At 41.6% G+C, this 27,688-nt stretch overlaps 1 protein-coding gene across 1 annotated transcript in view; it reads left to right on the top strand.

The window, feature by feature from the left end:
• Positions 1 to 27,688, top strand: part of LOC129416905 (ALK tyrosine kinase receptor) — a 723,819-nt gene that overhangs the window by 596,396 nt on the left and 99,735 nt on the right. The window contains exons 7-8 of the mRNA XM_073869493.1: positions 19,139 to 19,273; positions 19,640 to 19,740. Of these exons, the coding sequence (XP_073725594.1) occupies positions 19,139 to 19,273; positions 19,640 to 19,740 (236 nt within the window). The remainder of the gene's footprint in view (positions 1 to 19,138; positions 19,274 to 19,639; positions 19,741 to 27,688) is intronic.

Raw genomic sequence — 27,688 nt, 5'->3', positions numbered from 1 at the left:
AGTCATACATTTTCATACACCTTGCAGAATCTAAAAAATGCTGAACATTTTGGAAAAAAAGAGGAATTTTAAAAAATGAAGGTTTGTTTAATGTAGTGGTGATACTTTACAATAAGGTTATATTAGTAAACACCAGTAAGTGCATTAACTAACATGAACAAACAAACAAACAATGATCAATATCAGTAGGACCTCTTGACTTTAAATTTAAGTGGTGCAGATTCTGGGCCGTATTGTAGGCTCAGGGCTCTCAAGGAGTCACTCATTTCGGTCTTTCGTCACGCACTCCCGCCACACATTGTATTTCTCACGCAGGAAAAATATTTATCATATATTTAACACGCTGCAGCGCCCAAAATGTTCTTTGTCGCGCCTGCCACTTATCAGCCAATCAAAAAAAAAAGAACGAAGCTACACAATAGCTAATCAGAAAATTTTAGATTAATAAGAATTAAGTGAAATTAGAAAATATGTAAATTAGAGGGAGTTTGTCATCTAATTTATCTGAAGGATTTTGTGAGAATCTGGCCAGCTTGTAGAACTTTTAAACTGTATTATCAACACAAGGAAGACACTGTGGTAATAATGGAATTTACAAGATAACAAGATAAACAAGAACAACTAAAAACACTACTGAATGATAATAAAATACTAAAGAATAGAAAAAGATGGAAACGAAAAGAATAGAAAATTGAAGTGACTTTATGGCAGAATGTTTTCTGTTTCTGATAAGATGGAAATCTTATTTCTAATAACCCAAATAATCAAATAATTATCTGCTAAACAGTAAAGAAATCCGTTATGCAATATTGAAAAGCATCTATTGTAAATAGTTACTAATAGAATAGTCCAATGCCATGGTTTCAGGAAAGATATTTACGTTCTGTGTAGTCGGCCATATGTCAGGCTTTTCCGTGCTGAAATGGGGAAAGAGTCAGGTTCAGTTCAACAGCCTTGAACACGAAGTGCTGTGAAAATGCTGCTCTCTGGGAAGCACTGAGAGGATTCTAGTGATCTGGAACATGCAGACACTGTCATGTAGTATGTGCAGAAGGTCCTTAACAAATCTGGAACACGCAGATGAAGGTCCCTTGAAGTCAAGGTTTGCTCTTCTGAGATTCACCTTGTTGCAGACATCTGTAATTGCCTTTCTGGATGTGAGACTCGGAACGTGGAGTGATCCGCTTAGTCTCTGGACGCACAGGCCTGAAACTCAGAACTTGTGGTCGATCTGGTTCAGTCTCTGTTGTCAAACTCAGAACCAAAAGCTGTAAAATCTCAAGGAGAGATTCAGAAACTTGGTTGGTTTTCCGATAATTTGTAATTGTCTCTCTCAGCGGGAGTCTCAGAAGTTGGGTGCTCTGTTCAGTCTCTTAGCATGCAGCGGGAGACTCAGAACTTAGGGTACTCTGTTAATGTTTTTCTTTTCAGGGTGAGACTAAGAGCGAGGAATGTCTGGAAAAAATGAACTTTTATAACATTTTAGATAAGGAGGAGTTTTCATTTTGGCGCTTTCCTAATGTAGAACCGTGATTGGCTGTGTATGTCAGAGGAAGCCCACAGAATGTCCTTACCTCTCGTTCACTGCAAACATGTGAAAATATAATTGAAATTAGGCTCCTCTTGTGATGTAAGATTCCAACCACAGCACTGCCATTTAGTGCAGAGATCAGCTCATTTGCATTTAAAAGGACACACCGAAAATGGCACATTTTTGCTTACACCTACAAAGTGGCAATTTAAACATGCTATAATATTTTATCTACATGGTATTCTGAGCTAAAATTACAATGGTAAATTACTTTTAATTTACTTCTAATTACAAGTTTTTTAACAAATTTACAAGTTTTTTAACAAATTCACAATGAGTGAATAAATGTACATTTTTTTAACAAATTTACAAAGTGTGAACAAACTTACAAGTTTTTTAACAAATTTACAATGAGTGAACAAATATACAAGTTTTTTAACAAATTTACAATGAGTGAACAAATTTACAAGTTTTTTAACAAATTTACAACGAGTGAACAAATATACAAGTTTTTTAACAAATTTACAATGAGTGAACAAATGTACAAGTTTTTGTAACAAATTTACAATGAGCGAACAAATTACAAGTTTTAAAACAAATTTACGTTTATTACGGAAAGGGTAGGTACAATACGCTGACGTCACGCATCCGAGCCTCCAGTGGAAAGAAACCTGGAAGTATCGCTGTGAATCACATGAGAGTTGTTAATGCGATGTTGTGTATTAGGCTGTACATCCTATTAACAAAAAGGGAGTGATAATATAACTTTTCATTGCTTCCGAAGTGACTTAAAGAGATATTGGACCTTATTTTCAGGTAAGTGAAATAGTTTTAGTTAGCTAACGGTAGCTTTCCAAGTTGCACACGTTTTTGATGGCAGTAATCAAAATAATTAACTGACTCTCTCATTACATTACAGACAACACGAGAGGGTGCTTCAAACTTTTTAATCAGGACTGCATTGTTCGTTTGCTCCTGGGGTTACATAGACTGAAACGGGGAAGCGTGACGAGTTTGTTTACATGGTGCTGTAACGTGGATTTGTTTTAAAACTTGTAATTTTGTTTACTCATTGTAAATTTGTTAAAAAACTTGTTATTTTGTTTAATTTTTTTTTTTATTTATTCACTCATTGTAAATTTGTTAAAAAACTTGTAAATTCGTTAAAAACTTGTAAATTTGATAAAAAAACTTGTAAATTTGATTTTAATCTTGTAAATAAGTAATTTACCATTGTAATTTATTTTTGCCTTTCCAGGCCACGGTAAGAAAAGACTAAAGACTAAACCTTATTGTGTGATAAAGAGCATCACAGTTAGATTTTAAGATTAATTTTACTATGATTTCAGTCGCTGACATGACATTACTCAGTCAATAATAAAGATATTATCTGTTTTATTTATCTTGTCAACATATCACATGAATAAAAGCCGATGATCAGAAGCTTTCTTTTATAATTTAAAATACCTAGTGATCTTCCGAAAGGGACCAAAAGGTCAATCAGACCACCCAGATAAAGTAAACACTGTCCGCAGGGCTTGACATCAACATCTGTCAACAAATGTTGGTAGATTTCAGTGGTGGCAGGTAAAACAGCTTAATGTAGTTTTTTTTAAAGCCATGTGAAATAATAAACGCAGTGCAACACTACGAAACTGCAACTCCCATGAACACTCCCTGCATATAAAGAGCTCAGGGCGTACAGTATCTGAGAGTGCGGGTCCAGTTTTGTGCAAAGGCAAATTAATCTGTCGATGGGAGAGAGCATCATCATCATAATCATCTGCTTTATACTTTTGCACAACAATAATGCCCTCTTGACAGTTGTCAGTACTTTAAATATAGTCTTAAATCACAGAAACCATGATCAAGCATATAAAATATTATCTGCATAAACAAGTTGACAGTAATATTCATGTACATATCTTGACTGGGGAGTGTTTACTGTGGTTGATAATACATTTAAAGTGTTTGTAGGTTTTTTTGTGTTTATCTTTTCAGTTAATTTTATACACCCCTGCACCACTTTTATTAGATTCTTTAAAAGCTACTCTATTTATGCCTTACTAAACTGCATGTTTTAAATCTCTATGGGGCAGTTTACCGGACAGGGTTTAGATTAATCCAGGACTAGGGCTTAGTTCCCTTTCAGTCGGTCACTACGACGTCACGTCGTGACCGACGAATTGGGAACCGCTTCGCGGGTGACCTATCTACTTCGAGAACTATCAAAAACGCCAATGAACTTGGCATGCAGGTATTTGCATAATGCCGGCGCCGCCCCGCCAGGTGCGTATATAAGGCACAGGTGCATAATACCAAATCAGCTTTATTGCTTCGAAGCCGGCAGACATCTGCTCACGAGAAGCTATTCTAACTGATCTTCGTAGATCCTGTTCTGGGAAGAAAAGTCTCAGCTTGCTGAAGTTGGTTGGGCAAAGACACCTCAGCGGAGGCTCGCAGTGTTTTTTTCCACCCTTTCTCTCTCTCTCTGTCTCTTAATTTAGGACTTGAGTTCGAGTGAGTGCGTTTGCCTCTCCCTGTGTGTTTCACCAGCTCGCACAAAAGAGTGATTTCCCTAAAAGAGCAGCACGTTTGAGCTTTGTGTCTTTTTAAAGACAGCCACTCATTCGTGTCACGGTCGGGGTCGTCTTTTTAAAGATGGATTTCCGTCCGTGCTCCGTTTCTGGATGCGGTGTGTTTATCGCCCCCCAGGATGGCCACAAGCGTTGTCTCTCGTGTCTGGGGCTCCAGCACGCAGAGGCAGCGTTGCGTGATAGTTCATGCCCCATCTGTGAGGGCATGACTATAGCGGATTTGCGGAGACGGGTGTCGTTCCTCCGGCAACGGCCCCCGCCTTCCCAGTCTGGTGCTGCTAAGGGCGCAGCTACCAGATTGGCGAAGGATGACCTCCGTATAACGGTGCTGGGTCGGTCTGCTGGTTCGTCCAGTAGCTCCCAGCGCCCTGATCCGTTGCCAGCGGAGGTCCCGATGGAGACGAGCGGCCCGTGTTCTACGGTGTCCTCGCGCTCTGTCGAGCCTCCACCTGACGCGATATCCACCGTAACGTCGGAGGGGGGGTTGTCAGCCTCAGACGTCGATCCGGATCCGCTCCCGCCTTCGGGCCAGGTTGCGGCTTCTGCGTTCGACCCTGAGATGGCAGCCATGCTCGCTCGGGCGGCGGAGGCGGTCGGCTTGGAGTGGACTAAACCTCCCCCACCTGAACCGTCCCGCCTCGATGATTGGTTCTTCGGGGGTGCCAGGGCTTCTCAGTCCTCGCCCCCGGTGCCTTTCTTCCCCGAGGTGCATGAAGAGCTGACGCGGTCGTGGAAAACCCCGTTTTCCGCCCGGAACCGGCCGTATCAGCCTTCACCTCTCACCTCTCTCGAGGGTGGAGATGCCAAGGGGTACACTGGTATCCCGTCAGTGGAGCGCCCGGTCGCGATGCAGTTGTGGTCGGCCGGTGTCGCTTCCTCCTGGCGGGACCAGCCTACTCTCCCCTCACGGGCCTGAAAGCAGTCTTCGGCGCTGTCCGGTGCTGCTTACAAGGCTTGTGGGGAGGCAGCCTCTGCCCTGCATGCCATGGCATTGCTGCAGGTCCATCAGGCTAAGGCTCTGAGGGATCTGCACGCGGGAGGTCACGACTCGGCGGAGTTCTCTGAACTACGTGCGGCTACTGATCTGGCGCTTCGTGCGACCAAGGTCACCGCACGCGCCGTCGGGCGTGCGATGTCTACCCTGGTAGTCCAGGAACGCCATCTCTGGCTGTGTCTGGCGGACATGAAGGACGCTGATAAAACCCGGCTCCTGAATGCTCCGGTTTCCCAGACCGGCCTGTTCGGCGAGACGGTCGAGGAGTTTGCCCAGCAATTCTCCGCGGCCAAGAAGCAGACTGAGGCCATCGCTCAGATCATGCCACGTCGGAAGCGTCCTGCGCCTGCCCCATCCACGTCGGCGCCTCAGCCTGCTCCTCGCCGAGGGCGTCCTGCGGCGGCCGCCTCCGTTCCTCCCCGGGGCTCTTCTAAGAAGCGAGGAACCGGTCGTCAGCAGCCCGCCCCGCCCGCTCAGCCCGCTGCAAAGGGTGGTAAAAGAAGATCAAAGCGGCCCTGAGACGGGCGACCTAGAGATGGAGGGGATCGCTCTTCGGGAGATGGTGAAGGCACCACTCCCCCCACCGGAGGAGGGCCGGTTGGGGAATCTTTTGTTTCATTTTTCTGTTCCGCCGACTTTTCAGTCGGCACCCACAAATCCACAAAAAGAGCGAATTCCACTTCCATCTCTAGGTCTTCAGATGAGCTCCGGAGATACGAGAGGGCTCATAACCCCCCCTCGTTCTCCGACTCATCAGAGGAGAACGAGAGCGACGCACGGGCTCATAACCCCACCGCGCTCTCAGCCGGTAGGAGACAGCTACGGGCTCATAACCCATCGTCTCCCTCCTCCTTCGCCAGAGGGTGCATCGAGTGGTGTGAGGTGTCTTCAGCAGAGCCTCCCTTACTCAACCACCCAGCAACGGACTCAGGTGAGTGTTATTACACACAACACTGCTGTCGGTGCGGCCGTTACGCACACACCGGCGATCACCTCCGTTGCGCCCGCCGCGGGTACACCGATCGTGCCTTTAGTCCCTCTCGCACGGTATCTGGGGGCGTGGGAACAGCTTCCCAGCCCGTCGCGTTGGCTTTTACGCACGATTCGTCTCGGCTATGCGATCCAATTTGCCCGGCGTCCCCCCAAATTCTCCGGCGTTCGTTTCACTACGGTGAGAGCTGCCGATGCGCACGTCCTCCGTGCGGAGATCGCTGTCTTATTGGCGAAAGACGCGATTCAGCCGGTCCCTCCAGCCGAGATGAGGTCGGGGTTTTACAGCCCTTACTTTATTGTACCCAAGAAAAGCGGCGGCTTGCGACCGATCCTGGACCTGCGTTCGCTGAACCGTGCACTTCACAGAATGCCGTTCAAAATGCTGACGCCCAAACGCATATTTCCATGCATTCGTCAAAACGATTGGTTCGCATCTATCGACCTGAAGGACGCGTACTTTCACGTATCGATTCTCCCCCGACACAGGCCGTTTCTCCGCTTTGCGTTCGAGGGGCGAGCATACCAGTACAAAGTCCTCCCATTCGGGCTCTCTCTGTCGCCCCGTGTATTCACCAAAGTAGTGGAGGGGGCTTTAAAACCCCTGAGAGAGAGAGGTGTGCGCATTCTCGCGTATCTGGACGATTGGCTAATACTAGCTCAAACACGTCAGACGCTGTGCGATCACAGAGATTTAACTTTAAAACACCTCGCTCGTTTGGGTCTTCGGGTCAACTGGGAAAAGAGCAAGCTTTGCCCCGTGCAGAGAATCTCTTTTCTCGGTATGGAACTGGACTCGATCGATTTGACAGCTCGTCTAACAGAAGCGCGTGTACAGTCGATTCTGACTTGCCTGAATACATTCAAGAGCAAGAGCGCGGTCCCGCTGAAACAATTTCAGAAGCTTTTGGGGCATATGGCAGCAGCCGCAGCTGTAACTCCGCTCGGACTGCTTCATATGCGACCGCTTCAGCGTTGGCTTCACGATCGAGTCCCGAGGAGAGCGTGGTTGCGCGGCATTCACCGTGTTATCATTACACCTGCGTGTCGTCGCACTTTCACTCCGTGGTCAGACCGTGCGTTTCTCCGAGCCGGTGTCCCTCTGAGACAGGCCTCCAGGCACGCGATAGTATGCACAGATGCGTCAGACACGGGGTGGGGGGCCACATACGATGGGCTTGCGGCTTCGGGGGTCTGGACGACACCCCAGCTGCATTGGCACATAAACTGCCGGGAAATGTGGGCTGTATATCTTGCGCTCGTCCGTTTCAGCAACGAGTTACGGGGCAAAGATGTATTAGTTCGTACAGACAACACTGCGACCGTGGCGTACATCAATCGTCAAGGCGGTTTACGCTCGCGTCACCTGTCGCATCTCGCCCGTCACCTCCTCACTTGGAGTCAGAAGAATTTGAGGTCTCTTCGTGCCATTTACATCCCGGGCACGCTCAATGTAGAGGCGGATGCGCTCTCTCGGGCTGCGCGTCCCGGCGAATGGCGACTCCACCCCATTGCGGTTCAGCAAATTTGGAGACGTTTCGTCAAAGCGCAGATAGATCTGTTTGCTTCCCCAGAGACGACCCATTGTCGCCTGTTCTAGTCACTAGCCGACGACTCGCTCGGCGTGGATGCATTGGCACACAGCTGGCCGCGAAACATGCGCAAATACGCGTTCCCTCCGGTGAGCCTCATTGCGCAAACCTTATGCAAAATCCGGGAGGACGAGGAGAGCGTGCTGTTGGTGGCACCGTATTGGACAACCAGGAGCTGGTTTCCAGAACTCTCTCTCCTCGCGACAGCCCCTCCGTGGAAGATTCCCCTGAGGAAGGACCTTCTTTCTCAACAAGAGGGCACATTATGGCACCCGCGCCCCGACCTGTGGAACCTCCATGTGTGGTCTCTGGACGGGGCACGGAGGATATGAGTGATTTACCGCAAGAGGTATCTAACACTATTGCTGCTGCGCGAGCGCCGTCTACGAGACAGGCTTACGCGCCTTAATGGAACCTGTTTGTCGACTGGTGTTCTTCCCGAAGTGAAAACCCCCGAGAATGCCCGATTAGTGTTGTGCTTTTATATCTCCAGCGTCGCTTGGAGAATAGGCTGTCACCATCCACTATTAAGGTCGATATCGCTGCGATATCAGCTCACCATTCACCCGTAAACGGTAGAACAGTGGGTCAGCACGACCTAGTCATCAGATTTCTCAGAGGCGCTCGAAGACTGAATCCTTCGCGTCCCCCCTCTATTCCTCCTTGGGACCTGTCCTTGGTGCTGAAATCACTCCAGGAAGCCCCATTCGAGCCTCTGCATAGTGTGAGTGTTAAGTTTCTTACAATGAAAACTTTAACTCTCCTTGCTTTGGCTTCTGTTAAGAGGATAGGGGATATTCATGCATTTTCGGTCGATGAATCGTGCCTTCAGTTCGGGCCGGCTGCATCCAGCGTAACACTGAGACCCCGGCCCGGCTTTGTGCCCAAAGTTCCCACCACTCCTTTTAGAGATCAAGTGGTGAATCTCCAAGCACTGCCTTTGGAGGAGGCAGAACCAGCCATGGCTTTGTTATGTCCTGTTCGTGCACTACGTGTGTATATAGACAGAACGCAAAGTTTTAGGACCTCAGATCAGCTCTTTGTTTGTTACGGTGGTCAGCAGAAAGGAAAAGCTGTCACCAAGCAGAGGATGTCCCATTGGATTGTGGATACTATAGCCCTTGCATATCAAAAGCAGAATGTGCCTTGTCCATTTAATTTACGTGCCCACTCTACTCGCAGTGTGGCATCATCTTGGGCACTGGCTCGCGGTTCCTCGCTAACAGATATTTGTAGAGCTGCAGGCTGGGCGACACCTAATACGTTCACAAGATTCTATAGTGTTCGTGTCGAACCGGTTTCCACTCGGGTTCTTTCTACTAACTAGTTAAGAATGCCGAGGGTCGGCTCGTGTGTCGGCTTGGAGCCTCTATTTTGGTGCTGCACATTTGCACCATTATGGAAGGCCATCGGGGCAAAAACGTCTAAAAAACTGTTTTTGCCTCTCCTCCACCGCCCTGATAGCTGGTGTTGCGGAGCATCCGCTGTCAACCTATCACTGATGTATTCTCTGTAAACCTGTGTAGGCTAGGCGTCCACATTTGTCCCCTACGTGGGGTTCATTTGTGTGTATAGTCCGTGGGGTTCTAATCCTCCACGTTTTTCCTTAAGCAGAGCCTGCTCTGCATCTCTCAACATACCATGTATTGTTCAGAGACTTTATTTTGAGCAACCTGTCGGTTGTTTCATATATTTTTATGTCATCCATTTAACCTTCTTAGGGGATGGCTTCCGCAGTGTTCTAGCTCCGCTCAGTTTAGACGCTTCTCCCAGTTCGCTGCTTCACTATCGTGGGTTAAGGAACAGGTAGTGACCGGCCTTCTGCATTTCGCCTTAGGTTCCACCCCTTTATGTGGAGGGCGGAGGGCTTTTGCAGGCACTGGAAGGGTTCAGCTGCAGTGGCGTTTTGGTAGGGATTCCCAATTCGTCGGTCACGACGTGACGTCGTAGTGACCGACTGAAAGGGAACGTCTCGGTTACGTATGTAACCCTCGTTCCCTGAAGGAAGGGAACGGAGACGTCACGTCCCGTCGCCACAGTTTGCTGTTCCATTGCTGTCCAGGCCGGGCACTGTTGCTCGGCTTCTCAGCAATAATATAGCTGATTTGGTATTATGCACCTGTGCCTTATATACGCACCTGGCGGGGCGGCGCCGGCATTATGCAAATACCTGCATGCCAAGTTCATTGGCGTTTTTGATAGTTCTCGAAGTAGATAGGTCACCCGCGAAGCGGTTCCCAATTCGTCGGTCACGACGTGACGTCTCCGTTCCCTTCCTTCAGGGAACGAGGGTTACATACGTAACCGAGACGTTATTTTGGGACATTTAAGTAGTTTTTACAAACAAACCTTACAAAAACAATACTGGTGTGCATCTTGAGAGAAAACAATGGCACTAATATATGTTAAGATATGTCAGTAGAAGATGTTTTTAAATAAAGGCAGCTCAAACATGCATTTTAGTTTGGGACTAGGATAAGCCATGTCCGGAAAACTGCAGCTATGGGTTTTAATTTCTCCAATATCCATGTCAATGTTGCACAAGTGAGTACCGGAACTTTTTCCCCACTTTAAGCACTGACCCCATATAATAAAGCAATAAGCCCCAAGAAGCAGGGGGGTACAAGTGCATTGTATAACAGCGACGCGAAGCGGAGTGCCTAAAACCCCTGTTATAAAATGCACTGTAACCCCACTGCTTCGCGGGGGTTATTGCTTTCATAAAATGGTTACTTCATATGCATAGCAGGATTTCATAAAATAAAACACAAATAAGTTGTAATTATATTAGTACAAATATTACTCTTCCGCCAAAATAAGTAGTTCCTCAGAAACAAGTGTGGCTGCAACAAAGCGCAGTTCCCAAAAAAACACAGATGGAGCAAAGACACAATGAAAATATGATTAAAGACTGTGGTGTTTATTTTCATATATCAACATTCATCTAATTTATACATTAACTTTTATATCGTGCAACTGTTGAATCAGTGCAATATCGTGCAATTGTAAAAAATTAAAAACATGATTAAAGAATTTACACCTGGTTTATACCCACCTGACTTTTCATGAATCATGCTGACTTCTTGAGCATCACTGAATGTCAAGTAATATCAGGAAATTAAATGGCCCGAAATATTTCTGTATTTTAAATTATTTTATATGGGTGGATGTAACATGATATCTGTTCACAGTTTGCTAAAGAAAACTCTTTGTAATGTCGTTGGGTGATAGAAATTAATTGTTTAATTAATTACTGTCACTTCTTTACAAAAAACAGAAGTGTCCTTTAAGGCAACTATACCAATCAATAAATTATTTATCTCTTACAACATTTAAAAATATAGGTAACAATTTACAATGAGGTTTATTAGTTAATATTAGTTAAAGGCGGAGTGCACAATGTTTGAAAGCTAATGTTGATATTTGAAATCATCTAAATAAACACGCCCCTTCTCCAATAGAATCTGGACCTTCTTTTAAAAGACCCGCCCCACACATACGCAACCCGGGCAAGGATGTCAGTTAGTAAACACACCCCTTACTGCTGATTGGCTACAAGTGTGTTTTGATAGTGGGCCGTCTCCATTTCCAAAGCGTTTTCAAACATTAAGCACTCCGCCTTTAACTACATTAGTTAACATGAACTTATAATGAACTGCGCAGAGGCGGACAGAGTACACAGCTTCAGTACTTGAGTAAAAGTACAGTTACCCCTTGCTAAATTTTACTCAAGTAAAAGTAAAAGTACTATAGTCAGATGTCTACTTAAGTAAAAGTACAAAAGTACTTGTTTTTAAAAGTACTTGAGTATCAAGAGTACAAGAGTAAATTTTCTAAATGTTGCATTACTACTGCCACAGTGCACGTGGAACCACATGAGATGATTGACAGCTGTACAGCAAATGATAGAGCTCTGAGGTCAAATCTGACATGAATCAGGAAGAGGAGACACAAATTGCTCTGTTCACTGTTTGAGCTCTTCAGATCGCATAAATTAGTGGTAAATGAATAGAAATGTTATTCTTTAAGACAAAATATTTTACTAACATGTGATAATTAATCATTATTTCCCCAAATATGCTCACCATTGTACTAATAGCCCCGGCGGATTCTGTATATTTTATCTATTTGAACAAAAATCAACCGGAGAAGAGCAGAATAAATGTTTTACGAATGATGATTTCTATTCAAAATAACGAGCGTTACAGATTCATTATTTTGGACTCCTGGCATAAATTAAGAAATTAATGTTATTGCAAACCAGTTTAATCATAAAAAGTGGTCAAATGTCGAAGCTGGAGTCTTAAACCTGTCTTGTGATGCTGAGTTTGTCCAGATCAAGTAAGAGTGTGATGTTTTGACGAGTAATTCATTTTGAACAACAATAATCCGGGCTCACCAGTGATTCCTGCCACTGAAGTTTTGGTAAACACAGAAATACTTGAAAAGAAAACAATCATTAACTTGTTCAGAAAATTTAAATAGTCTGGCGAGGTGGGGCCACGGGTTGACACATTCCCAGAATGGACCTGCTGTGTCTTCATCCATTGTTTCGTGAGTGGTTTCGTCTCTTATCTAAATCTGACCATGGTGACTTTGGCGGAAAGCTGAAGGTGATTGCTGATAGGCTGTCCCAATCAGTTGCGCCTGCACAATCCAATCATGTTTAAGAGAGGGAAACAACAAATTGAGGGTTTCTGATATTTTTATTTTTTCCTTTTTTTTTTAGAAAAAGTAACTTGTACTTACGGTTATGGATAGAAATGTAGTGGAGTAAAGAGTAAAATATTTGCTTCTCAAATGTACTTGAGTAGAGTCATGAGTACTCCAAAAAAATTATACTCGAGTAAAGTACAGATCCCTCAAAATTGTACTTAAGTACTGTACTCAAGTAAATGTACTCCGTTACTGTCCGGCTCTGGAACTGCGCTTATACAGCATTTATTAATCTTTGTTAATGTTAATTTCAACAATTACTCTTATTTTATTCAAATCTTGTTAACGTTAATTAATGCACTGTGAACATGAACATACAATTAAAGCTTTATTTCTATTAACTAAATTAACAAAGATTAATAATACTGTAAGAAATATTGCTCATGGTTCGTTCATGTTAGTTAATACATTAACTAATGTTAACTAATGAACATTATTATTATTATTACCATTATTATAAATATCACAGATGCGGTAAAGAAAACTCGCACTACCCACCGCAAGCTTCACAAGCTGTGTCCCAATTCAAGGGCTGCAATCTTCTAAGCATGCGACCTTAAAAGGTAAGCACTCTGCCTTTCAAGGTGGTAGCCTCAGAAGTTCTCGAAGAGAAATGAAATGAGACGGTTTAACCCATAATTTGTGTCACCTGCTGCATGCGCACACCGCGCCTGTCAGCAGGACACAGCTGAGACGTTTCTGACTTATTAAAATAAATATGGAATCAGAAAAATTATAATTTATTTTAGAAAATATGACACGTGGATGTAGATTAAACTATTCAACAGTATATCAAATTAATCAACCTTATTAGAATATTATTAACACAAAACATAACTTATAATACTAAAACAGTGACAAGAAAAAATTTTCTGATAAATACACTTTTATTTAATAAAGGTTTTAATAGTTTATTTTTGAATATCCAGTCGTTATATGCAGCCATTGCATGTGCGCAATGAATCTTGGGATAGCCTCAGCTGTTAATGATCCATTAGTTCTATCCTTAACAGCGCGAAGAAATAAGAACGCATTTTGAGGCTTCATTCTAAGCATCCTTTGAATTGGGACGGCCTTACTAGCCTCAAGTTGCGCTGCTGTGAGGCAATCACCCTTAAAATACGTCCTTAGACGTCCTTGACCTGGGACACAGCTACGGTCTCCAAATTCTTAAACAGACTGTACAGAATTTTAACACATATATTTTCAATGTAAACATACAGAATATTTGTCTAATACATAAATAAACTAAGCTTACATATTAAGATAATTTCTAACAAAAACATTCAAAGGCTGAATCTAAAGCAAAATAGGCTCCTACAGTATGTGCTATATTAGAGTCTTACGTGTAAAATAGCCCATCCATATAAGAAACTTTACTAAAATAATGCAGTACATAACCAATAATATAACATAATCTAACAAAAGTGAAGCCCACCGTGGCCTATCATTTTATTGTTTGACTGTTCAGTACTGTTCATATTTACATTTAAAAAGCAGACATAAAAGTAACATAAAAGTTACTTTCCCTAGCAACTAATTACTTTTGATATACAGTAACTGGTGGGGTAATTCAATTACTTTTTAAAGAAGTAACTAGTAACTGTAACTAATTACAAATTTTTAGTAACTTGCCCAACACTGACGGTCAACATGCCACGGCCAAACGTCTGAAGTGTGTGCAGCCATTAGGACTTTTTGGCTATAACTGGGGAAAGTATCAACATGACACTTGGTACTTGTGATTAGAGTCATGACCTGAGGTTGCATGCATAGTTTCATTGCAGTGCCACCTAGTGGTCAGACAAATCATTTAAATGCTTATAACTTTGGCAGAGTTTTACGTATTTTCATGCAACTTTTTTACTTGTAGTCCCGAATTGTTGCCGAGTCCAACGATTCCAAACATGCCAGGTTTAGCCTTACGGTTAGTTCTGCACAACAAAATAGCACTTAAAAAACACGTGCGAACTCTGTTTGTGTTATGTTACAATTTCCATCAGAAATGGCCGAAAATTCCAAAAAATTAAAAATAAACTTCAAATTTTGTGTTTTTTACATATAAATGGTTATAACTTTGCACCGAAATGACATTTTTAACCAGATTTGATACGCTGATGTCTGAGCATAATCTACAAAAAAAAAACACCTTTGACATTGAGTAAGCTCAATAGTCATACAACTGTTTCTTCACTAAACTAAAGTGTATAGCCATGATACTAGCTACATGTAACACAGTCATGACCTGAGGTTGCATACACGAGTTTGTCACAGCGCCACCTAGTGGTTATTTGTTATTTTCACTTAAAAATACTGCAACCTTACATCTAAATTAATGAGCCATCATGGATTATTCCTTTCATGGCTTTGAGTATAGTCATTGATGGATTGCAATTCACTCCCTAGCAACCAATGAAAATACCCTAGCAACCATTTTGCAAGAGCTATATCTCTGTATCAGAACATCATAGAGACATGGGGTTCGGCTCTTTTGACTCATTAACACAATTCTAACATTTTGTGACCTGAGAAAGCAGGTGATCGTGCAGGTGAAGATGGATAACCGTCACATTGGCTTTGATAATTTTAGATAACTTTTTGTATATTTACAGGTAGTGAAGTATACAGTTCCAGTAACCATGTAAGACCCAAATATAGAAAAAACTTTGAAATTTTTTCATGAATATGTTGTAATATTACAATATTGGGCCTTTGGGTAGCAGAATTGCTATGATTTCACTCACTGTCTAAACATGTAGAGAACATATAAGAGTTCATTAGCAGGGTTTACTGCTTATGTAGCCCAATAACAGTAGCCGATATATCCATATACATAATCACACGATACATAATAACCAGACAAACCATATTTTTATGAAAAATCATTTATTATAAAAATATTTTCAGATTGTATTTACAAAACCAGAAAACTGAAAGAAAAGTGGTATGTACTATGTTTAGCTGTGTTTACAGACATGTTCAATCATAGCACTACCATTTTGTTGTTTATGAAAACTCCTCTCTTTTGGAAACCGTACTCATTGGTGTTATCTGTCAGAGCCATGATCATGTCTTCTGACAAAAACCTTTTGAGGTACTACAGTAGTATATGAAAGGAGATGGCATCATTAGTGATGTCAATAACAGAAATATCAGTATTGAGACTGAAAAAAATCATTTTTCAGACAGTAATACCTGTCATGGGGCAAGGTCTGTGTTCTTGAATGGCTCTTGAATCTTATCCTGAGACCACTAAGTGGTGCTATGATGAAACCATGCATGCTAACTAGTGGCGCAGGCACACCATTTTTTTTTGTGTGGTCTTAGATTTTGTCCATACCTGTACATCAGCGTGTCAAAGCAATGGCAGAAGAAGAAGAATAAAAAGAAAACCAACAGTTTTAATAAGGGTCTTTGACCCTTCAGGGCTTGACCCCTAATAATCTTTATCATCGTCAAATAACAAAATTGCAGGGTTAGGAAACTAAAACTCAGACTACCACTCATTTTTTAATTGAGATACATTGTCATTAGAATAAACATTGCATTGTGATCTCTATTATTAACAATTAAACATTTGAGAACACATTAGAACATAACTTAAGTTTCTTTGAATCACAAGTAGAAATTTACAAAAAATCCCAGTAATTAATTCACACAATGATATCTGTAAATAAACCACATAAGCAGGTACAGTTATATAGCATACCAGAATATTATGCTGCATGAAAAAAAGATTTACAGTTCAGTAATGGCTATGTAGATAAAAGACAAATCATAGACAAATCATTTTAAGTACTCTGAAGAGGATCCAGAAAGACTGCACGGTGAAAAACAGCCACAAGTAATTCAGCAGTACGGTTCCTTAGAGAAATGTGGGTGGCTAGATGCTTTGTTTTTACTGTCAGTGAGACCCAGTCAATAAGGGCAACATAAAATACTCACTAAAAAATGTAACCAAGAAAATAACCCAACAGCCTTAATCCAGCCTTTGGGTGGAAGAATTCCAAGCCGGTAGGTGTAGTATAACTACAAACACTAAAATGACTCTCATATACATTGAGATGCAATGAGTTGTATAGATGCATAAAGAGATATAAAAATTGTAATCAGACATTGGAAAAAAATGAAAGGCCTATTTTTAGTATAACTGTGGAAATTTCCACAGCTGTGCTGGTTAAGACCAGAGGGCATGCCACAGTTTAAGGATCACTGGTGCAAAGTGTTGGCTCTCCTACGCTTTCATTGCTTCTCATGCTAATCCTCAGAGTGTGGTCAAACCAGTCGATGTGTTTACTCTCTACCTGTTAATGGCCGTGAGTTCAATGCTGTACCATCTCCCCTCAGTGGATGATTAGGTGATCCTCCCTCACACTTCTTAGATCAATACAGCATGGAAATCAGATTTTATTGGGTCTGCCTGCAGTGCTTCAGGAATATAGGACACAAACATACAATTTGAGATTTTAACAGGATTCTGAGAGTTGTTTATTGTTAGAACAAGCTGAATGTCACTGTTAACAATCAATATGCTACTGCAAATATTGATATTGATTAGCAGCATCCTAATCAATCTCTTTCAAAACTCATTCAACACATTTAATTTGCACAAATGGGTTTCATTGTCTCTTTAATTAACTTTGTTGTCAACCTTCTTGATTATGGACTTTAGAAGGGCAGATGAGGAGGTGTTTACATAAAACGCTTTTTAAAAATATCCATGTAATACTTTTTACTTTAAATTAAAATGAGGGGAAAGATATTGGGAGCTGGCAAGGTCTACAAACAAGGAAAAATTTCATTAAAGTAAAATATTGATAAAGAAGCAGAGGGTCTATTTTTATTTAATTAAAACACAAGATGTTTTGGCAAGGTTGATTCAGAAACCAAATACTACCACAGAATCAGTCTGTCTGTCTTAAAGCTAGAGAAAAAAGTTGTGGTTTTATTGATGTTTCAACAACCTATCTTTCAATAACTTTTGTGTTACATTTTAATTCTATTTAATTTTATTTATGTAGCGCTTTTCACAATTGTTTAATTGTTTCAAAGCAGCTTTACATTAATAAAAGCAGGAGAAAACACAGACAAATCAGAAGACACCAAAAGTAGCAAAGTACAGTGGCTCAGATTAAACCGTAGCCTAATAGCAAGCAGAGTAATAATGTAACATACAGTAGAAGACAGTTCTAAGTTAAGCCAATGTCAGCTAACTCCCTATGGGTTGAAAAAACTCTGTTAGTCTGTTAGTCTAAGTATCCTCGGGTTTAAGGACGAGACAGGGAAAGTGAAGCAGGGGCCACTCACATATAATGCAAGTGTCATACAGTATAATGGTTGAAAATCTGCTCTGTTCGGGACAAGATAACTTTTGCGGCATAAGTATATTTAACAAACTAATTATGTGAATGCTTTGTTCTAGACATTTCATACAGTATGTGTTACCAATTGAATTAATTTGTTTAAGGAAATCTGACTTTTACTTTTTACAGTGTATGTCAGGGTTTCCCAAATCTTACCCTGGAGGGCCGGAGCACTGCAGAGTTTAGCTCCAACCCTGATCAAACACACCTGAGCAAGCTAATAGGACTTCATCATCACTAGAAAATCACAGGTGGTTAAGTTTGATAAGGGTTGGACATAAACTTTGTAGTGCTCTGGCCTTCGCTTGAACTGATTTTGCCAAGTGGTTGATGTCCTCAGGGCAACATATCGTGTTGACCCAAAGACAACATTTTTCTAAATAAAACCTAAACCCACCCCAAACCCCAACCATAACCAAACCCTAAAATCAGAGGGACATGATAAGTGAAAAACAATGGTCTAGAAACAGCTAATCCTGGTTGTAAGCTTAAACTTAAAACAAACTGTAAACGTTTTTTCTGAAATCTGATTGTGGTTGATTGAAATGTTGTCCCAGGGTCAACATAATGTTGCCCTGAGGGCATCAACCACTTGGCAAAATCAGGAGAGCCTCTGGGCTTCCAGGGTAAGATTTGGGGAACCCTGGTGTATGTAATGCAGTGAATCACTAGGGCAGCTATGTTTTATATGCATACATAAATCATTGTGCACATAATATATAATAATGCTTCTGGTAAATTGTAAAAGATGATGCAAGAGTTTGATTTAAATGTAATTAGATTTTTTTCAATAATTTTAGTTTTTAGCTTTTATTATTATATGAATGCAGACTCTGCTTGGAAACATGTCATTTTAAATGACTAACGTAAGATTGCATGATCACTTCGAACTAAGCTTATAAGTTTCATGCCAACAGGCAATTTATCCTCAGTAATGCAATGAATCGCTGGAGGCCAAGAATGTTTCTCCTCCCCATGTTTCTTAATGAAGGTCAGATCAATCCCTGCTGCCCAGCAAGCGCTTGAATGAATTGTCTGTTGATGGAAAGGCTTGGGGGTCATTGCTAATATGGCCTTTCTTCATTTTCTTCCCTGCCTTTCTATTCCTTTACCTTAAAACCATATCCTCATTTGAATCAAGAGCGTTCGCTTTCAATGAGATGTCCTCTTAGGCCTCTTCAGATATTTATAAACTGTCAAAGACTCTTTGTCGTCAAATCTTTTAAGCGCTTAAACTAGGTGTAATATTGTTAGCCCATATTTTTCTTGCTTTCTCATTGGTACTTCACTGCTTCTTTTCTCTTGGGTCTTTCAGTATTCTCTAAATGTCTTATTCTCTTCTCTTGTTCCCCTAGGTCGGTTCCTCAATGGCAGCTATTGCTCGTTTGGAAGGGAGGACTGCAGCTGGCAGGTGGTTCCGGGAAGCGGTCCCCAATGGAGGATCCATCCATCAATTCCGAAAGGTCTCAGAAGCAGTTGTCCATCAACAGGTGCTCTATCCAAACACCCTGAAATAATGATATAGTTTGATTTAGAAGATTTTTACACATGGTGCTGTCTTTGGATAATAGAAGACAGGGATGGTTAGTGGCACAGAAATGACATACAATATCTGCTATGGTGGATCTTTACGGGTGGTAATGCTTTATTTTGATCTAGACTTTTAGATTTTACTAACTATAAGTAATTTTGCAAATTCTTGTACATTAATAATCATAAAAGCATCAGACTGTCTGGTAGCAAAGTTATAATTAGTAGAATGTCTAAAGTGGTTGTAGTCGAAACCATTTCTTTTCATTCTTTTGGGGTGGTGTTCTTTGGGTGAAGTTGTTTATTCTCTTTTATCATTTTGGCAGGGGCGTTGTTGGCCATTGACAGTCAACCCAAAGGTCAGCGGGGAACAGCCCAAGTGCAAAGTCCGCTTTTCTTTTACCCACTGCGGAATGCCCCTTGCATGGTAAGAAGACACCATCGTTTTCTGTATTCCGCACACAACCCTAGCTAGTGCATGCTGTGTTTGTGCAATAGCCTGGATCTCCATGGAAATTAAGTTTTGAGCAGTTTCCATTAAGCATAAATTGGTGTTGCTAGCAAATGCATTCTGGACTAAGCAAATAAGTCAACACTAAACCTTTTGTCTTGCACTGAATACAGATATGAGTAATACAGGAGTTGATGACCTCCTTTAACACAGATGAAGAGAAGGCTAAATGAACTACTTGCCTTATTTCTGCAGATGCAGTATATGTATGTAGTGTTGCGCATCTGAAAAAGAAATGCAAAGCAAAAGTACTTAAATTATTGGCTTCATTTGTCTTCATTATTCTAAATTATGCATTAAGAATGATTTGATGCTGTCTAAGTTTGACTGAGAATCCGGCTTCTGTACATTTTGTTCTTTATCCCCTTTAGGTTTATTTTACTTGTTCATGTTCAATTATGAACAGCTTATTGAAGCTGCTATAGTTGTCTAGTCAACAGCAATGATGATGTCCTTCTTTTCAATTTTGTGGTTTGATTAATTTTAACAAGGATAATATGACATAAGATCTATTAGCCTACAATGCACAGATCTGATCATTTGACACGTCTGAATGTCCTTGAATACCCTGTGGATCTACTGCATTCAGCAGAAAACAATATACGATAACGCAAGCAGTGCAGAATTGTTTTCCGCAATGCTCCCGACTTGACCCGTTTCATTATTTGAAATGATAATTGGATGTTTTATGCATGCAGAACACTCTATGTACATACTTACATATAGTACACAATATGCATACTGTATAGGCTACTGTAGAATGAATAATTTTGTATTAGGTTTATTCTTAACATAGCTTTTGAAAGGTTGTACGTATGCATAATATGAACTGTAGTTTCACATACTAAAGGTATTTAAAAATAGTGATATATTATCCAAGTACTATGCTAGTGTACCGTTCTAAACATATGACAGAATCATCTGGAGAGGGGTGATTTTAACACCTCGATTATATTTGTCCCTTTTTTTTAATAATTACATTTCATAACAACATCCTGCATTGAGATCTTCCTTTTATGTTTTAATGATTGCATGAGGAGCCAAAATACCATTAATTTGGTTTAGCTCATACTTTTTACATGTTTTCACAATGACATTTTAGTAATAGCCAAAAATGTTCTGCTTTTGTAATAGGTAGGCTACTGACAGAATTTAGTCCAGGAAAGTTCGGAAGATTTAAATGTAATTTGAATATAATTACACTTAAATTTGACAACCAAATGTGAAATGTCAATGTAGATTTTAAACACATGGAAAGATGTCTGGTTCTAGTCAGAAAGCTTTTGAAAGAAAGACTTCATTCTTAATTCGGAACTCATAGACCTTGACCCCATCAGTTTGTGCCTCACCCACAAGCATGCTGGGAAAGGTGAATTATACAACTGCAAACCACTTTCTGAAGAAAAACACTCAAACAGAGGGTTGCAAAGGGAACAGAGGGGGGCAGACTGACTGACAGAAATAGATCAGAGAGAGAGAAAATGAATGAAGAAAGAAGAAAGAGACAATGTCAGGGAGATTATGGAGGGTAGATAAATAGGGACACAGGTGGATAGAAGGGTGTTGGTTTGGGCTTTATGAGATGTCTGACTGACAGCTATAGATGGATGTGCAATGAGAGCTACTCTTGTATCAACCAAGCCCAGAGCGGTGTGGAGGCACAGCAGGCCATGACAGCATTTTGGATTGGACCCAGACACAAGGCAGAACTGTGATTATCATTGTGATGTCTTTCCTTTTTGAACATTGTTCTCAGCATGAATTCTGCAATAGGAGATGGCAAGATTTATTAAATCTCAATAAAGACTGATTGACATGTAAGCCAACCAGCCCCGGCTGCAGGATGAAATGACTGAGGGGGCATGTGAAATTGTTGAGGGGGCTTAACTTTATATCAACAATTATACACTGAGATCTTGCTTTGGAAAGACATATTTTTAAATGCAGCGCTCCATAAAACACTCCATATGCAACTGCACAGCACAGGTAACCAGAAACTCATAAATGATGATAGATCATGAGATATTATTTGATAGACTAGTAAATGTGGATTAAGGATGTTTAAAATCACTAGGCTGGTAATCAGGACATGAATGGATTAAATCAGCATATTTGCAAAGGTTTATTTCTCCACATATAAATTAAAATTAGCAGGGTAACTGTTCAGTATACCACATTATATATGTCCTATGTGATTTCCATTATAGACGAGAGTAGGCTATTCAACGGCACTAAACGTCTGCAATAAATATCCTAACATTTTTTCTCAAAACGTTGACAAAAGTTATTTATATAACGGCAATGGAGGTCTCATATTGCAATACATTTCCACATATAATTTAACATAACAGCATCATGAAATGAATAAACAGAGAAGGAAGCATGATTGACATGTAAAATTGTATTATTATTACCGGAAAAACAGCAATATTACTGAAATAAACTCTGAGGTAGGCTAAATGCGCCAAAGTTGCGTTTAACCGCAAGTTTAAATAAGCAATAAAAGTGGATAAAACATTATTATCTCTTAAAACTTTATATGACAAAAATTATATTTAAAGGAAATGTATTCTTACAGTTATTTAAAGATGCACAAATTATTCCATATATTAATTCCTGTTTAAGAGCACGTTCGTCTCTGGCCTCGCTCTGTTATGTAATAGCTGCTTGACAGGTGCGCATCTCCGTCTTTCAAACAGGTATCATTATAACCTTTATAACAAAAGAGTAAACTTTATAGTTGCTTCCACTGTGTTTGTCTGATATGAATAACACACGTTGGCAAATTAATTATTATTTGAAAATAATATTAATTTATTATTTGCAAATTATAATCTTTTTGAATAGATTTTTATTGCTGCGTCCACAGACATCAGGGTGTAGACATCATTAGTTTTACAAACTAAATATAGGCTATTGTTTTACCAGTGCATGTGTATTTAAATGTCTGAAATCTAAAATAAACATTATGAGGTTGAAAACACTGCATTGATATATGACAGCGCTGAGCTCGTCCATCTGGCTCAGCGACAATCAACGCGAAAGACGTTTGAATCTGGCAGTAATATCACGTCACTTAACATTCTAAATCCCATATGGTGATAAGCTTAAATTTTTATTTAACTCAAAAGGTTGAACATTTTATTTGTAATCATAAATACAAAAATGAAACAGAGGGGGCACAAATCAGATCTGAGGGGGCAATGCCCCCTTTTGCCCCCTTGTGGCGCCGGGCCTGAAGCCAACCAAAGTTTGTTCAGGTTTTTTGCAAGAAAGAGGCAGGTAACATGAAATCCATCATTTGATAGCAATTCATATCTTGTTATTGTTGAAAATGCATATTTATAAATGCAACCCAAAATCAGAAAAAGTTGGGACACTGTAGAAAATGGGGGTAAAAAAGGAATGGAATATTTTACAAATCTCATAAACTTATAATTTATTCACAATATAATATAGATAACATATAAAATGTTGAAAGTTAGACATTTTGAAACGTCATGCCAAATATTGGCTCATTTTGGAGCTACACATTCCAAAAAAGTTGGGACAGGTAGCAATAAGATGCCGGAAAAGTTAAATGTATATATAAGGAACAGCTGGAGGAAGACCAATGTTTAGGAATAGGAATGTTGTCACATTCTTGTCTAATACAGGCTTCTAGTTGCTCAACTGGCTTGGGTCTTCTTTGTCGCATCTTCCTCTTTATGATGAGCCATATGTTTTCTATGGGTGAAAGATCTGGACTGAGACTGGCCATTTCTGTACCCAGATCCTTCTATGCATGCATGATGTTGTAATTGATGCAGTATGTGGTCTGGCATTGTCATCTTGGAAAATGCAAGGTCTTCCCTGAAAGAGACGATGTCTGAATAGGAGCATATGTTGTTCTACAACTTGGATAAACCTTTCAGCATTGATGGTGCCTTTCCAGATGTGTAAGCTACCTATGCCATTTGTACTCATGCAACCCCATACCCTCAGAGATGCAGGCTTCTGAACTGAGCACTAATAACAAGTTGGGTTGTCCTTGTCCTCTTTAGTCCAGATGAAATGGCATCCCAGTTTTCCAAAAAGAACTTCAAATTTTGATTCGTCTGACCACAGAACAGTTTTCCACTTTGCCACAGTCCATTTTTAATGAGCTTTGGCCCAGGGAAAACACCTGCCCAAAGATCACAGGCATCCAGTATGGTTTTCCAGCCTTAACCCTTACGCACAGAGATTGTTCCAGATTCTCTGAATCTTTGATAATATTATGCACTGTACATGATGATAACTTTAAAATCTTTGCAATTTTTCTCTGAGAGACTGAGAAAACAGTTTTTTTGCTGCAGCATTGGGGGAATTGGTGATTCTCTGCCCATCTTGACTGCTGAGAGACACTGCCACTCTGAGGGGCTCTTTTTATACCCAATCATGTTGCCAATTGACCTAATAAGTTGCAAATTGGTCTTTCAGCTGTCCCTTACGGTATATGTACATTTACATTTTCTGGCCTCCCACTGCTACCTGTCCATTCCTTTTTGGAATATGTAGCTCTCATGAAATCCAAAATGAGACAATATTTGCTATGACATTTGATGTCCAACTTTCAACATTTGAATGTTATCTATATTCCATTGTGAATAAAATATGTTTATGAGATTTGTAAATTATTCCATTCCTTCTTTTACTCACAATTTCTACAGTGTCCCAACTTTTTCTGATTTTGGGTTGTAGTTGGTGAGACTGATAAAATTAGCAAAAATGTTTATACAATAATATTTAGTTGAATTTTTTAAACAATATCTGTAAGGAACGACAGAGTCAGGATCCCAATGCAAAAGGTAATTTTATTTGACGGAGAATAGCAGAGCAATAGATAAAGTCTCGGCCGTCCTCGACCTTTCTAGACTCAGGGAATTACTCAGGAAACTGAACCCCAAGAATGTGCTCAATAGAAAATAAGAGATGCCCCGGCCGTCCACGGCACGGGGAGCTACACAGCATACTTTAAACCCCAATATGGGGCGAGACACAACGCGGGAGGCTGGATGATGGAGGGCGAACTCTCTCTACCCGGAGCACTGAGGAGATGGCCAATAGGATTTCCAAGCCACGGCAGAGGGGCACAGATGATGGAGAAACAGCAGTGCTGGTCAACGACACCAGACGGCATACAGCAGATGCGATGGCAGTCTATGGGTACAGAGAAATAGTTAATAGCAACCCGCAAATGGGCATAATCCACAGGGCACAAAACTCCGCTGCTCGCTGTGAAGAACCAAAGTCAGATGGCAACAGTCTATGGAGGGAACCGAGAAACGTAATAGTCCAACAGCGGGTAGTAAATCCACAGCGGGGAGATATAAATCCACAGACGGTAAATCAACAGCTGGATATCTGAAATAGCGAAAAGCACAAGGCACAGACTAATATATTAAAGTCAACAAGACACGACAAGACACGATACGGCGACATACATCAAATGACGGACTCGCAAATATTGAGGGGAATTAAGAGAGCTTTATACTACTGCCGATTGGGAATAAAAAAGCTTCAGGTGAGATGACGCGATGAGGAAATCACAGAGAACCAGGAACACCTGTGTGAGACGCTTGTGTGAATCTGTCAACAAACACAAAACACAGGGAAACAGGGCATACAGCAAACCGGTAAGACCGAAATCATGACATTACTCCCCCCCATGGACACCACATGGCGGACCATCGGGGGGCTCACCTCGTCGTCGGCAGAAATCCCTTATCAGGCCAGGATCCAGGATGTCCCGGGCCGGTACCCACCACCTCTCCTCCGGACTGTAGCCCTCCCAGTCCACCAGATATTGAAAGCCTCTACCTTATGCTTGGATAAGGAGATTTCTAGCCCTCCTCCAGGTGCGTTTGCAACGTTGGACGAAGGATAGCGCAGACAGAACCGCCGCATCGGGTTCTTGAGACGGGAAAAGAGGAGGCTGGAACCCCATGGACGCCTTGAAAGGGGACATATTAAGAGAAGCCGTCAGGAGGGAGTTGTGCGCGTACTCTACCCAGGGTAACTGTTGGCACCAGGAATTCGGATATTGGGATGTCAGACAGCGGAGCGCTTTACCTAGATCCTGATTAGCCCGTTCACATTGCCCATTAGTCTGAGGGTTATAACCTGAAGACAAGCTGGCCGTGCAACAGATCTGTCTACAGAACTCCTGCCAGAATCGAGAAATAAACTGGGGACCTCTATCTGAAACAAGGTCTATAGGCAGACCATGTAACCAAAAGACGTGTTGGATCATGGCATTAGCAGTTTCCTTGGCAGAGGGGAGCTTGGGCAAAGGAATAAAATGAACTGCTTTGGAAAAGCGATCTACTACAGTCAAAATTACAGTGTTACCTTCAGAACTGGGTAAGTTGGTAACAAAATCAATGGCAATATGAGACCAGGGACGAGACAAAACAGCGCCGACCCCGACATCCGAAGCATCAACCTCAACAATAAATTGGGCTGCTGGATCTGGAATAGAAAGAACAGGACCAGAGATAAACCGGGACTTTAAATTATCAAAGGCCTCCTGAGCCACACTATTCCAAGCAAACCTGGTCTTAGTTGAGGTGAGAGCCGTAAGTGGCTGAGCAACCTGGCTGTAGTTACGGATAAATCGATGGTAAAAATTGGCGAATCCAAGAAACCGTAACAGCTCCTTACGGGACACGGGAACAGGCCATTGGGCGACTGCTTTAACCTTGGCGGGGTCTGGACGTATCTCACCAGCGGCTATGACAAAACCTAGGAAAAAAAACGACTTCTGGTGGAACTCGCACTTCTCTGCCTTAACATACAGCTGGTTCTCTAACAGGCGTCTAAGAACTCTCCGGACGTGTTGAGTGTGTTCTTGCATAGAGGGAGAAAAGATGAGAATATCATCTAAATACACAAAGACAAACTTATTAATCATGTCTCTCAACACATCATTAACCAGAGCTTGGAAGACAGACGGAGCGTTCGTGAGCCCAAAGGGCAGAACGCAGTACTCAAAGTGTCCAGTAGGGGTGTTAAAGGCTGTCTTCCATTCATCCCCCTCTCTTATGCGTACCAGATGATAAGCATTGCGCAAATCAAGCTTGGTGAAGAACTGGGCTCCCTGTAAAAGCTCAAAAGCAGATGACATTCAAGGAAGGGAGTACCGATTCTTAACAGTAACATCATTTAATCCTCTGTAATCAATACAAGGACGAAGGGAGCCGTCCTTCTTCTTAACAAAGAAAAACCCCGCCCCTGCGGGCGAGGTGGAGGGTCGGATGAGACCAGCACGAAGGGCAGCATTTATATATTTGTCCATAGCCTCTTTCTCTGGACCAGATAAAGAATAAAGTCTACCTTTAGGCGGGGTCGTGCCTGGGAGGAGATCGATAGCACAATCATACAGTCGGTGAGGAGGAAGGGAGGTGGCCCGGCCTTTACTGAAAACCTGGCCAATGTCGGCATACTCCACCGGGACCCCGGTCAAATTGGCCGCCGGTACCTGCGAAGGGGAAGACACAAAAGTAGAAACAGCGGAACCCAAACAAGACACATGACAAGACTGAGACCAAGACAAAATAACACCTCTCTGCCAATCCACGTGAGGATTATGTTGTACGAACCACCCATGCCCCAAAATGATGGGAGACAAAGCGTCATGAAGTAGGTACAGCACAATCTTCTCACGGTGATTGCCAGAGATAAGAAGACTGACAGGAGTAGTGCAGTGAGCAATCTGTGCCATCTGCTGACCGCGAAGAGAAAAGACTTCCAGCTTAGACTTGAGAGGAACAGTGGAAAGCCCCCAGGAGAGAGCTAAATCGTGGTCAATGAAGTTGCCTTCTGCCCCCATGTCGAGAATTGC

Source organism: Misgurnus anguillicaudatus, chromosome 7, assembly GCF_027580225.2.
Source record: "Misgurnus anguillicaudatus chromosome 7, ASM2758022v2, whole genome shotgun sequence".
Classification (NCBI taxonomy): Eukaryota; Metazoa; Chordata; class Actinopteri; order Cypriniformes; family Cobitidae; genus Misgurnus; species Misgurnus anguillicaudatus.
Note: the sequence above shows the minus strand (reverse complement) of the source record. Positions and strands in the feature narration are given on the sequence as shown.